Genomic DNA, 13630 nt, shown 5'->3' on the forward strand with positions numbered 1-13630 from the left:
AAGAGTCAGGTTATTCCAACAGCAGACACTACATGTTGGGTAGTTTGAAAGCTAAAGTAAAGGTGGAATTGGAAAGAAGTCAAACCCCATTGTACTCAGTTATTTGGCTTTACAGAATGTGAGAGGCTTCCAATAAAAAGGAGAAACAGCTGTATTTGATGATGATGATGTTTTACGTCACAGTGCTGCGGAAATGGGCTTAGGAGGTGGGGAAGGAGTGCTCAGCTGTAACTGAGAACATATGGCAGTTTTAAAGAAATTTTCAACCCCTTTTTCCAGATTGGACTTTACCCTTGAGCTGCTGAAGTTTGCTGTTTGCTTGTTCTAGCAGTGTTTTAGCTTCATTCTGTAGTGCCTCTGCTTTCTTTCTGGCAGCTGCAGACTCGCTTGATTTCTTGGCAATTAAGCTTTCTACTGTTCTATACTTGTCATCCACATCGTTATCTAGTACCTGCGATTTGAGACACAAGGTGGCAGTATTACTCAGAACACAGAAATGGAACACATTCTTTGTTTGACGTCCTACTTTCACTCATAACAAGGATCTACTGAGCAGAGACCACACACATCCTGAGTGGAGTCCATGGAAATGGACCTCTCTTTCAGTATCGTTCAAAGCATCCCTTCCCTTCTACTCTCTTTACCCCATGAGAAGAAAAAGAACTGTGGTTTGTTGTTCCCAGCCTTTAAAAATGGGTCACAGCTGGAGCAGATACATGCACTAGTGTCCGTACTCTTTTTGGAAATGAAAATAAAGGTCCTGCTCCCTTATTGACAGCAGCTGACTTCCAATTTTAAGAATGGAACAACAGACAATGTTTGACAATGTTTTTAAATAGAAATAAACTACTATTCAATCCTGCAAGCAGGTGTTTTCATAAGCCATTGCATTACATTGGTGTGAGGCGCTGGATCCAGCCGGTGAGACTGATCCAGAACTGCCCCATCCTCAGGCCCCATGAGGCAAGGTGAGGTGACAGCCTCAGACATCAGGATCCATAGTGGCAGAAGATTTTTCCATTATCTATTCCCTTGTTCCTGATGTAGATCTTCATTACCACCTCTTCCTTGACGGGAAAGGGGAACACCATATAGTGCCTTGCCTCAGATCCAAAATGGGGCTGTGCCCAAACTCCAGAGTCAGCTTGGACAGGTGGGTGACTTATCAAGTGGTACACCTTCAAATGAAGAATTGAGAGCGTACTCCACGGTTCCAATACTTTCTCTGTAGCTCAAATTCAATGCCTTTTTCAATTTTAGCACCTTATTTTGTTGCCGCAGGGCATCAGAAAAGTGCCGAATGCAATTGGTACCAGTGACTGCACAGTTCTGAGCCTGATGTTGCAGAAAGTAAGGTGCTGAACAGTGGGCCTGGCTTCAGTCAAATAGGCCTAGTGGGCCTAATTAAGCCTACAAAGTGAAGCTTCTTTACTACTGTCTTACATCACCCATACACATGGCCAGAAAATCTGGAGCCTTCGTAACAGGAACAATTCTTTGCTGTTCTTGCTATGCTCTTGAGGTGAAGCATGTAACTAGATGTGGCTTCCAGCCATCTTAGTAAGAGGACTCACTGAGTTGTGCCTGGTTTAGCTAGCTCCCTGCCCCAGGAACTACACAGTCCCTATAGCCATGCAAGCAAGAATCCATAGCTCACCGTTGCATAAAGTTATGTGTGCTCTCAAGATGTGAAGCACTTTTAACCACCACTGAAAATGGAATGTCAGATTCCTGCCTCAAGAAAACCTCATTCAGTTCCACGGGATGGTGAGATGCCCTTCACACAACAGTTAAAATGGCACATGCTTTTTACAGTCCGATGGTTTGCATTGTGTTATGGCCAAACTGCTTTGATAGTATCTTTGGCCAGGCCTGATTTTACTTACAAATCCAAGGGCAAACCACACAACACAAGCTGGTACCTAAGAAAATGCCTTTGTTTCTTGAGAACATAGAAAGTAATTTCAAATGGAGAGCCTTACTCTTTTGATATCTGTGGTACTTTGATTCACAGTCGCAACAGTTTCTTCGGCTGCTCTAATGTCTTCTATGTTTGTAGCAGTCTTTTGTCGAAGCACTTCCACGTTCTTCTCTAGCTCAGCAATGCGCAGAGTGGCGTTGTTCAGAGTTTCTTCCGAAGCTGCAGTTTCAGATTCAATCTAGCATTGCAAATGAGAACATGATGCACAAATTTCTTCCCAAACCACAGTACTTTAACGACATACTTGTTCAGCTTACAAAGTTTTCCAAACGTTTAAGTCTCTGTGTTCTGGCAGGCTTATGCTTTTCCTCCTCTTTTCCCCAGCTTTCATCAACTGCATGAGGTGACACTTGCCTTCCTTTCTTTTCCACTGACCTGGGATGTTGCTGCTATACAGCTGATAGTTTTTCTCCGGCCCAGTGGGAAGAGGTGGTTGTGGTCTTCATGCAAAAATGAGGGAAGACAAGGGGAGCCTGTCCAATAATTATTTTGTTCTATACCAGGCATAGGCAAACTCGGCCCTCCAGATGTTTTGGGACTACAACTCCCATAATCCCTAGCTAACAGGACTAGTGGTCAGGGATGATGGGAGTTGTAGTCCCAAAACATCTGGAGGGCTGAGTTTGCCTATGCCTGTTCTATACAGTACACTTCCATGAGACACTGCTTGGGAATAGAAGTTGGGATCATCTGCATGCAAAGCAGATACTCTACTGTTGAGCTGTGATCCCCTCCATTACAGTCTTTGAACTAACTACAGTTAGATGCTTAAACCCTATTGAGTTAAGTTGCTGTGCTACCTTTTGGTGCACTGAATTGTGAGCAAAACAATTGGAGGAAGGAGGGGTTTCAGGGGAAGGGAATGTAGATGGTAGCTTTGCTGCCTGTTAACAGTGTCCCAAATCAAATTCAGTAGTAAATCACTCATTCGGCTAATTACTAAATCCAGCTTACTAAGAAAAAAGAGATCTCCTATGATTTGAGCAAGGGCATGGCTACCAATCTGCCATATATCACCAAGGTCTAGCTAGTTCAGAGCTTTCCTAACTCTGTCACAACACATTAAGTGTGTCGACTGCAGTGTGTAGGTGTGTCACATTAACGCTCCTCCCAGGGCTGGAAAGGGGTTAGTTTAAGCTTGTGTTTCCTAGTAAAACTGAATTACTATGTTGAGAAGTGATGCATGTCGAAAAAGTGTCTCACCAACATGAAAAGTTTGGAAAGCTCTGGCCTAGCTGGATGAAAGTAGTAGTACCAAGACAGGCCTAAGTGCAATTGTCATCTAGGCAGGGCAGGCAGGCACCACGCTTGCAGGACCTACAGTTTGTATTTTACTATAAGCCCAAGGTATCTCAATCAGCCTGGGGCAAAAGGCACACTGAGAATTAAAAATGTTTGAGACTACAGCTCACCAATCCTTCCAGACAAAAATCCACTCTCTGTTACCCAAGCTTTCTCTATTTCAGCAGAGTAATTTAAGGGGTGGAGAGTTGTTTTGCTGCTGTCATGGTTTTAAAAATGCCCTATTTCCAGCAAAAGGACTGACCATTAGGTCCAGTCGCAGATGACTCTGGGGTTGCAGCGCTCATATCACTTTACTGGCCGAGGGAGCTGGCATACAGCTTCTGGGTCATGTGGCTAGCATGACTAAGCCGCTTCTAGCGAACCAGAGCAGCGCACAGAAACGCCATTTACCTTCCCACCGGAGCGGTACCTATTTATCTACTTGCATTTCATGCTTTCGAACTGCTAGGTTGGCAGGAGCAGGGACCGAGCAAAGGGAGCTCACCCCATCGCAGGGATTCGAACCGCCGACCTTCTGATCGGCAAGCCCTAGGCTCTGTGGTTTAACCCACAGTGTCACCCGCATCCCTAATATTTCCAGCAACTCCCTGCCTAAACCAACAGCTGTGATGTACAACCTGATATAAGGGGAGCATTGAAAGTTTGCTTGTTATGTTGAGACCATCATCATATGGGGTAAAAGGCTGAATTGCAATCTTAATTCAGGGTGCAGATGGGCTAGTCATAATTGTTCAACCAATGTGCTAAATTGGTTGCCACTGTTTTTCAATGATTTCTTTCCTACTGATTGCCTTTTCTGTTTCTGGACCCGACTGCCAACACAGATAACTGATACAGGAGCCCCTTGGAACTCCTTCTGACCACCTTTGCATTTCCTCTGCTATGGTATGAAAGGAAGATCAGATTATAGAGGCAGCAAGACAAACAACCTGGATGCAAGTGACTAATGCTTGTGGCATGGTATCTGACTGAGCATGTAACAGGGCCAGTACATTAGCAACAAAGGCTTTCTTCCATTCTACCTCCACTGCTTTTGTACAAAGGGTGGTGAACGGATTTTTCGCTTCTTGTCCATCCCACCCCAAATCAGCCATCAACCATCTGCTGTTTTTGTTTTCTCGGTTTCTGTACTTTTCTAGACAAAGCCTAGCTATATTGAAACACTGATTTAAGGAACAGATAGTATTAGGTGACAATAGAATGAACCAGAAGATAAGATTATTGTGTATCCTGTACAAAAGTAGAACAGCATGAGAACATACATGGCCATAACTCTACTTCCAAAAGCAGATTTAGGTGATTGAAACTCACAGAGGTAAGTAGGTCTTGTGTTCCTTGTATATCTTCATCTGCTAGTTTGATGGCCTTTTCAGCTGCATCTTGGGCTTTTTCGGCTTCTTCCAGAGCTTCTTTCACCATGTCTGCAGTGACTTTGACATCTGTTGCACTTTTACTGTGGAATGGAAATTAATTACAAAAGGACAGGCTCTCCTTAAAGAGGATTCTTTTGGGTTGGCCTTTTCAAAGAATATGCAACAGGCTAAACTTACTCCCAGTTTCTCAACATGCTTATTAAATACTGAACGCTTTTCAGGGCACAAATATAGTCTTCTAGGATTCCACTGAAAGGTAAAAAAGACAACCTGTTTCAGAGCAAGGGGGAGTAAAAAATTTGTACCTGGCTTTTTTAGCTTCATCTAACAGCGTTTTTGCCCTTGCTATGTCTCCGGCACTCTGCTGTAGGACAGTCTCAACATCCGAAAGGCTCTCCACCCGTTCACGAATATTATCTGCAAGTGTTTGCAACTGCTCAGGTGTGCTAGGCATCTCCATGTTGAGCACTTCGTTAGCAACTGCCTCAATGCTGTCCAGATCAGCACTGTCTTCTGTTGAAATGGTAAACAGAAACAGTGAGTGAGATGGCTCCCTTCCTCATCACGTTTTATTTCCTATAAAGCCAAGAAAAAACAGGGGCCAGGTGGCACTTTTTTATAATAATAAAAAAGGTATAAAAGTCCACACTCTTTGGAAGTGCTTTAGCTTTGATGAATTTCTAAGGCGTCTTAAGAATCTCGCATCTGATCAGGCAGCTGAGTATTGGGAAGGAATTCTTGCCAAAGGGCAATGGCAGATGGAAGTAACATCAAAAATAAATGATGGCCTCAGGCATGTGGTGGATTTTGATCAATAATGTATCATAGCAAATGTAATGAACTTTCTGTCATTGACAAAATTACTTTTGAGTAATATGGAGAGTTAAAATTATGCAGGTCCATCCTGCATTCAACTTACTTCAATCTCTGATCAATTGATATAACATTGTAGCTTATATAACAACAAAAGGTGCTCATGCGTTCTATGACTTATATGGATGAAGAAGTCAAGAGAGTGTATGTGCATGCAACACTGCATGGAGCAGATAAAAATCCTGTTTCTGCATGCATATATATATATATATATATATATGCTTTCGTAGATTTTCACGGGTACAGGAATGCAGGTTTTGGTGTCTTCGGGTGTCTTCCCGTGTAAGAGTCGGGGTGTCTGGGCGACGTTTCGACGAGGTCTCACTCGTCATCTTCAGGCTGGTGCTTTCGGCTTCTTGTTACTGGAACAGAGCAGAATCTGGTGTTTGAGTTTCTATAAATACTGTTGAGGGGTGTGGTGTATAGCCTCCAACGTTCTGGGCAGAGAGGAAGTTCCTAGATTAGTGTGCCTTTTCTTCTTTTGTTCCTTAATTACTTGAGGGATATCTTGAGTGATTTCATGAGTGATATTCTGAATACCACTGGGTGGGTCATTAAGTGTAGATTAGTTGCTAAAGCTTTCGTGTCTTGACCTCTTGAGCTTGTGAAGAGTTTTTCTGAGAAGATGGCTGTGCTGCATTTAGTTGTGCTCTGGCTTGGCTTCGTGTATAGGGGCGAGCTGTGATTTTGTGCCTTGTGCCAGCCAGATCTGTGTGGGGATTGCAGGGGGGTGCAGCATCCGGAGGTGCCACTATAGTTTGGCTACTGGATGGAGTCTGTAATATGTCTGTGGAGAGGGTCTGGGTTTGGGTCTGGTGTGGTTGATTGGTGACGGCGTTCTGTGTGCCTCTGGTTCTGGTGTCGGTTTTTGTGGGGAGGGCTAATTTCCAGATGTCTGGCAGGCGGGACGTGTCGTCACGCTTGTTCATGTTGTGAGGGTGTTTCTCTATCTCGATGGCTTCCATGATTATTCTCTTGTGGTGATGTTCCATGTTAAAGAGCAATTTGGAATCTGCAAAATTAATTTCGTGTCCTGTTTCTTTCATGTGTTGGAAAAGAGAGGAAGTTTTTTCTTCTTTTTTGACGGCATTCTTGTGTTCTGCGATACGTGCATTTATTCGTCTGTTTGTTTGTCCAATGTACGTGGCTGGGCAGACTTTGCAGGGTATTTCATAGACCCCTTGGTTTTCCAGCTGGATTTTGTCTTTTGGGTTTCTGAGGATATTGGCTATTTTTTGGTTGGTGCAGAAGGCTGTTTTGATATTGTGTTTATGGAGGATTTTGCTAATTTTGTCTGTAGTGCCCTTGATATAAGGAAGGAGGGCCATGTCATTGTTTTCTTCTGTGTCTTGGTTTTTGGGGGGTGTTTCTTTTTGGATTAGCTTCGTAACCCTGTTTTTCTGGTATCCATTGGCGATTAACACATTTGAGAGATTCTGTAACTCAGTTGTCAAGTGGTCTTTGTCAGCCAGGCGTTTGGTTCTGGAGATGAGAGTCTTGGCTACGGAGTTTATTTGTGCAGGGTGGTGGTGTGATTGTGCATGTAAGTAGCGGTTGGTGTGTGTTTTTTTCCGGTAGATAGTGTGTCCTAGGGAGCCATCAGGTTTTTTGTAGATTAGGACGTCAAGAAAGGGGAGTTGGTTGTTGTCTTCTATTTCCATAGTGAATTGTATTTTGGGGTGTAGGCTGTTGAGATGTGTGAGGAAGCTATCTAGTTTTTCTTTCCCGTGTGGCCAAATTACAAAGGTGTCGTCAACATATCTCACCGGTCATCGCGAATTTGTACATGGAACACTTTGAAACCAATGCTTTAGACAAGTCAGAACACAAACCCAAACTTTGGCTCAGATATGTTGACAACACCTTTGTAATTTGGCCACAAACTCTTCACAAGCTCAAGAGGTCAAGACACGAAAGCTTTAGCAACTAATCTACACTTAATGACCCACCCAGTGGTATTCAGAATATCACTCATGAAATCACTCAAGATATCCCTCAAGTAATTAAGGAACAAAAGAAGAAAAGGCACACTAATCTAGGAACTTCCTCTCTGCCCAGAACGTTGGAGGCTATACACCACACCCCTCAACAGTATTTATAGAAACTCAAACACCAGATTCTGCTCTGTTCCAGTAACAAGAAGCCGAAAGCACCAGCCTGAAGATGACGAGTGAGACCTCGTCGAAACGTCGCCCAGACACCCCGACTCTTACACGGGAAGACACCCGAAGACACCAAAACCTGCATATATATATATATATATATCTATCCACTAAAAGTGAACGTCTATCGTGTTGCATAGCCATTTTTTTGCCTGTACAGGAGTGATGCTACGCAGCTAATCAGGCTGGTGTGATGAGCCGAAGCAGTTATATAAGCTGTTCCACATGTTCTGGGCCAGCAATCTTGGATGCTGTTAAAAGGGAGCAGCGTATTCCAACTTCTTCAAAGAATAATGATCTTACTGCTCTTTGTTGCCACTAGTTAAATCTTTGTGGGTGGATTTATATCTGTACTCTGCAAACTACTTTCCTCCTAGAAAAACCCAAATACTTTGATCCAGGTTCTCAGCGCACAAAGTACCATGAATAAAGTCACTTCGGCACTAAGTGTACTGATCGTGGAATGTGAGGAAAAGCAGTTCTTCGTGTTGCCCCATCGCAGTTTCCTGCCTTCAGAGGATGTTCAAATCATCAGTACACTTTTGTATGGTAACACAGTAAGGGTTGGAGTGGGAGAAGTGAAGTCACTACCAGTGATTAGCTGAGCTGCCCTGATGCCAGAATTGGATGGGGCAGTCATAAAGCTATTGGCTAGAACAGGCAGGAGAGACATAAATGAAGGAAGTAGAAACACACCCAAAACAGGCTTGGTCTGCCTGTCCAGCAGCAACAGGGAAGCATGGGAACTTAGGAAAGGAGGACGTAGTCCCAAGGAAGAGAGAGGTGCTTGAATGGGAAAGATACTATGGGATTCCCCCCAGAAAACTGTTGCAATGATTTAATCTAGGCACAAAGTGAAAACCCTTTTGTTTACGCATGACTTTGGAATGTCTCATATAAGTACATGCAATTGAATAAATGTGCATAAGTTAAGAAGAGGAAGCGCTTATTCACAACAGTCCCAAAACAGCAGGCTAACCATATTAAAACAAGACTTACTCATCAGAAATTCCCTGATTTGCTTAATAAGATTCCGCAGATCCTTGTTGCTCCGGTCCACTTGCTCTTTGGTGGCGTTGGTTTTTAGGAGAACCTCTTGTGCACTCTGTTTTGCTTCGTCTGCTCTCTGTTTTGCCTCTGAGACCTAAGTGAAATAAATGGGCCATTATCTTCTATTTCTGACCATCTTTAAAAATGCTCAGGGATAAAAAGAAGAGACATTGAGAAAGCAATTCGTCAGCATTGAAGCTGTGTGAGAGCGGGTCTCATAAAAGTTAGAGAACATTCTTAAATTGATGTAAACACAACAATATTTTAAACAGCCCAAGATGCTTTGTGTAGTACTCATCGGAATCTCTACTTAAGCCAGACCTTTTTCTTTAATGAGGGTACTTAGCAGGATCATGCAAACTGTAAAGAACCAATTATTTTGGGGAGTTTTGTTTGCAATTGTCCAGACTTGCCCAATCTGCTGATTAAGCTTTTTATTACTATTCTAAAATTCATTCTGGTTGATCTACCTTTTAAAAACAACAGTCAATAATAAAATCACCATTCTGGAGAGCTGTTCAACTTCTGCCAAAGCGCTGAGTATGTCTCTGTCGAAATCCATCGCCTTCTGCCAGGTATTGTGGGCCACGCTAACCAACCCATCACAGCCTGGTCCTCCACATTTCCTTTTTCCATCTTCTGTGCGGCAGCTCAGGCCACCACATTCTGAATCAGCACAGGAAGCCCCGAGGGGAGTTCCGCACGTCTGCAGCAGACAGGATTAGACAGAGGAAAGAGTGGGGTGGCGTTGAGGTTATCACCCTTTCCAAACAAATTTCCGAGCCAGCTCCCTAAAGCCCTATCCTATTAGTTGCGGCTTGACAAATTTCCAGAGCCCCATCGAGAACACAAAGGCTGTTAGAAAATGTTTATTCTCCTGCTACTCTCTTCGCCTCTATGATGCTCCTTTCTGTACTGGCCTGTTTTTCTAAACACAAAAGCCCCAAGCATGGAGACCTTTCCTCATAGGGGCACTGCTCCAGCTCGGGCAGTGAATAATTATGCCCCCTCAGTGTTTGTATTGGCCTTTGAGACGCACGTAACCAGGATTTGCATGTGCAGTTTTCTTTCATGGCTATCAGATTTCGATACAGTTTAGTATTCCCATTTGAAAAGGAGAAGGGGTTAGCATGAAATTATTCCACCTTGGGAGAGCGGTACCTTGGCCACACTAGTTTGCTTTAGGGAAGTGATTAGCCCACCTTATGCCTACAGTATGTTACTTTTAATTATAACTGACAGCAGAATGCTGACAACAGCAGTTGCCTTTGGGCAACCCCAAGAAAAGAATGAACAAAAGTGAAAGGTTAGCATTTTCTTAAAACCAGGGTGGGTGTGTGGGTGGGTGAGGTTGCTTAGACAGAGCAGTAAGTGTCTCTCCATTTACCTAGGTTAGCTATCTTGTCAGGTACAGTGCACAGTCTCAAGAAAATGATATTGTAGAGTTCCAAATCATTCAGAAAAGGGAAACCAAAATGATTAAGGGGTGGAATGACGATGAGGAAAGGTTGCAGCTTCTTCGGACTTTCGAGTTTAGAGAATTTTAAGGAATTCTGCATAGCATGGAGAAAGTGAGTAAAGCAAAGGCATTCTCGCCCGCTCATAACACTGAACATCCTATGAAGCTGAACACTGGAAGATTCAGAACAGATAAAAGAAAGTACTTCTTCACTCAACACACAGCTAAACTGTGGAACTTGTGCCACAGGAGGCAGTGATGGTCCTCAAACTGGATGGCTTTAAAAGAGGATCAGGCAAATTCATGGAGGGCAAGGCTATCAGTTGCTAGCAGCCATAATAGCCATGTTCTACCTCCGTCGTTAGAGGTACTGTGCTTCTGATTACCAGGTGGTCAGATTTCAGCTGTTGCACTCATGTTCAACTTGCACATGCATCTGGTCAGCCACTGAGAACAGGATCTGGCCTAGATGGGTCATTGGCCTGAACCAACAGACTCATCTTATGTCCTTACTAACTTCCAGTAACTGAAAAAAATGAACTTTTATTAGATATTCTCAAGCCAGTGGCTGTAACCCAAAACTCCCTTCTTGTGGAAAACATAGGTCCCTTCTTTTTTAAAACTTCGTTCCAATCATTACTGAATGGTCCAAAGGTGTGGAATTCTAATTCTTTTTTGTTCCAGAAAGTGGCTGCCCGGTTAGACCCTCTTCTCATTTATGTTCTCTTGTTATGCAGGAGGGATTTCATTGCCCCCTTCCACACTTCAGCACCCAATACATGGGTGGATGGGATCAGGAATTTGAAATGCCCACCACCCCACACAGAATAGCCCCCCTCTCCCTGTTACGCCATACATGAAGGTGACTGCCTAAATAGGGCTTTAGTTTTCTATATATGTGCCTCATTTGTAATGTATCTGTAAAAGAGCACATTAGCCTCTGTAATCCATTGCAATGTGCCCAACTGCAGCTCTCACACTTTTCCATTTACATGCAGCATATTCAACGCTGCTCCTGTCTTTTAGCTCTTCTTGTTTTATGACCATTCTCTGGCCCTTTCCTGCAGTCACTGGCCCTTTTACCAAAGGCTCTGCACTTTACCTTCTCAGACACTTCTGCAAGATCCAGACTTTGGAGCTTGCCTGCAAGTTCATCCAAGAGGCGTGACTGCTCTTCTTGCTTAGCCTTGAAGCTGGCCTCAGTCTCATTCATCAAGCTCTCCACCTCTAGGCGCATTTCAGCTGACTGCTCTACTACACTACCAGGAAGAAGAGTTGAGGCATTGGCTCTCCTTTCAGCATCCAGGGACCTCTGGAAATACTGGGTGATGCTGTCCAAGGCTCCTGCAAAAATCCAATGTGATGATTATTGAGTATTCTGGCTGGCCTCATTTGAAATTGTAACATGAGAAGAATGTACGCAATACACTGGGTGTAATTGCCCTGGAAGTCAACAGACCCAAGATCTCTGCGTGCTCTTCCAAGAAAATGAAAGGCATGCTACAGCCATCGTTAAGCACATATAATTGACTAGGCATATTAAGCACAAACTTAATTTTGTTGCTCTGAAATAAATGAATTCAAAGCACTTAATTTTGGTTGGATTCCTCCCCCCTAATTAAACTTATTCCCAAAACACAAGCATACAAACACTGACCCCGAACATCAGATATTTTTATGAATTCTAGTTGCTCTGCAAGTTCTTTCACAACATTGTCTAGGCTCTTTGCATCTGCCTCCAGGGTGCTCAGTTGAGTGTCTGTGGTATTGCTTTCAGAGGCCACCTTCGATACTTTTTCTTCTACTTCAGCTATCTTTTCTGTAACATCTGCTGTTAACTTCCTGTGAACCAAACAGAACCAACATTTATTGTTACAAAACAAAAACCTACTGGCCTTGAATTTAAAATATAAATAAATCCAAATGATAGGTTAATTCCTTCCTTTTCACCCCAAGAATGTGGTTAATGAGTTTGTTACAACTTCCCTACTCAAAATACTCATTAATCAGAATTTGTGGCTTAAAAACAAAATCACATTTTATAAGCAGAAAGCTGCAAAGAGCTCAGAGAACAGCTGTTTTGTGTGAGATTTAACTCAATCTGGATTCCAGAAGTCTGCTGTAATGTGCTTGAACTTTGCCAACTGCATAGGTCATAGCACTGGCTCATAGAATCCATACATAATTTCTTTTGTATCCCACATAGTTAACAAATGGTTGTTAATTTATTTTTCACAGACTCTTTCACAGACGAACTAGTTATGATTAAGGGGTGGGAGGGTCAATGCATAATGGATTATTTTATTCCGTAAAATATGAGACAAAATGGAAGCTGGCTGTGCTGTAGACTTCCTCCACGTTTAACACAATGTAGGACTCATCATAATGAACATAAACAACATTTTGAGGGAAGTTGCCAAGCCTAGAGAATTAGTCCTTGGGCATTATCTGCATGGACTCAACCTCTGAACAAATGAAATGAGATATTAATGTATTTGTGCAAGGTATCTTGCTTTAAAAAGGGGAAATTCTCCTTAACCCTACTATAACGCCTGTCCCAGCATTTGTGTTCTTCTGTAGTCCTCAGTTACACCAAATGCACATACAGCAGGGAACAGGACCCACTTTCCCTAACCCTCACATGTGGGAAATGCCTGTGGAAAATGTTTTGTGCAAAAGCTCAGTAGGAATTTTTAGGGTAGGGCAACATGATGGCTATATTATACCGTATTTTTCGCTCCATAGGGCACACTTCCCCCCCTCCAAAAATTAAGGGGAAATGTGTGTGCGTCCTATGGAGCGAATGCAGGCTCCTTGGCTTCAGCGATAGCAACGCAAAGCCTCCAAAGCGCAGTGGGAGCACTCCCTCCGCGCTCTGGAGGCTACACGTTGCTTTTGCTGAAGCCTGGAAAGCGAGAGGGGTCGGTGCGCACCGACCCCTCTCGTTCTCCAGGCTTCAGGGATAGCTGTCTGAAGCCTTTGGAGCACGGCGGGACCTCGCGCTGTGCTCCGAAGGCTTTGGGTTCCTTTTGCTGAAGCCGGGAGAGCAAGACTCTCCCGGCTTCAGCAGAGAGGGAGAGCTGCGCGGCGCCCCTTCAGCGAAGCGGGAGGAGAAATGGAAGGGGCTCCGTTTCTCCTGCCACTTCGCTGAAGGGGCGCTGAGCAGAGAGGGGGAGAATTTTTTTTTCTTGTTCTCCCCCTCCAAAACAAGGTGCGTCCTATAGAGCAAAAAATACGGTGCTTCCAGTGGCCAAGGGAGTATGCCTTCATATACCAATTGCTGGTAATACCAGGTGGGGAGAGTGCTGTTCAACTCAATTCCTACTTGCAGTCTTCCCATAGGCGCCTGGTTGGCCATTGTGAGAACTAGGACCAGACGGCCCTCTGACCTGATCTAGCATGACTTTTTTTGTTCCTAGGGTGGGAC

At 43.7% G+C, this 13630-nt stretch overlaps 1 protein-coding gene across 4 annotated transcripts in view; it reads right to left on the reverse strand.

Moving 5' to 3' along the window:
• The window catches only part of LAMB1 (laminin subunit beta 1), a 62782-nt gene that overhangs the window by 803 nt on the left and 48349 nt on the right, over positions 1–13630 (reverse strand). For all 4 annotated transcript variants that reach the window (XM_082239424.1, XM_082239422.1, XM_082239423.1 and 1 more), the window contains 8 exons: positions 11861–12045; positions 11306–11547; positions 9247–9450; positions 8694–8838; positions 4965–5172; positions 4598–4739; positions 1983–2159; positions 292–451 (listed from right to left, as the gene is read on the reverse strand). In XM_082239424.1, coding sequence (XP_082095550.1) covers positions 292–451; positions 1983–2159; positions 4598–4739; positions 4965–5172; positions 8694–8838; positions 9247–9450; positions 11306–11547; positions 11861–12045 — 1463 coding nt within the window. The remainder of the gene's footprint in view (positions 1–291; positions 452–1982; positions 2160–4597; positions 4740–4964; positions 5173–8693; positions 8839–9246; positions 9451–11305; positions 11548–11860; positions 12046–13630) is intronic.

Source organism: Podarcis vaucheri (assembly GCF_965113315.1).
Source record: "Podarcis vaucheri genome assembly, chromosome: 10".
Taxonomy (NCBI): Eukaryota; Metazoa; Chordata; class Lepidosauria; order Squamata; family Lacertidae; genus Podarcis; species Podarcis vaucheri.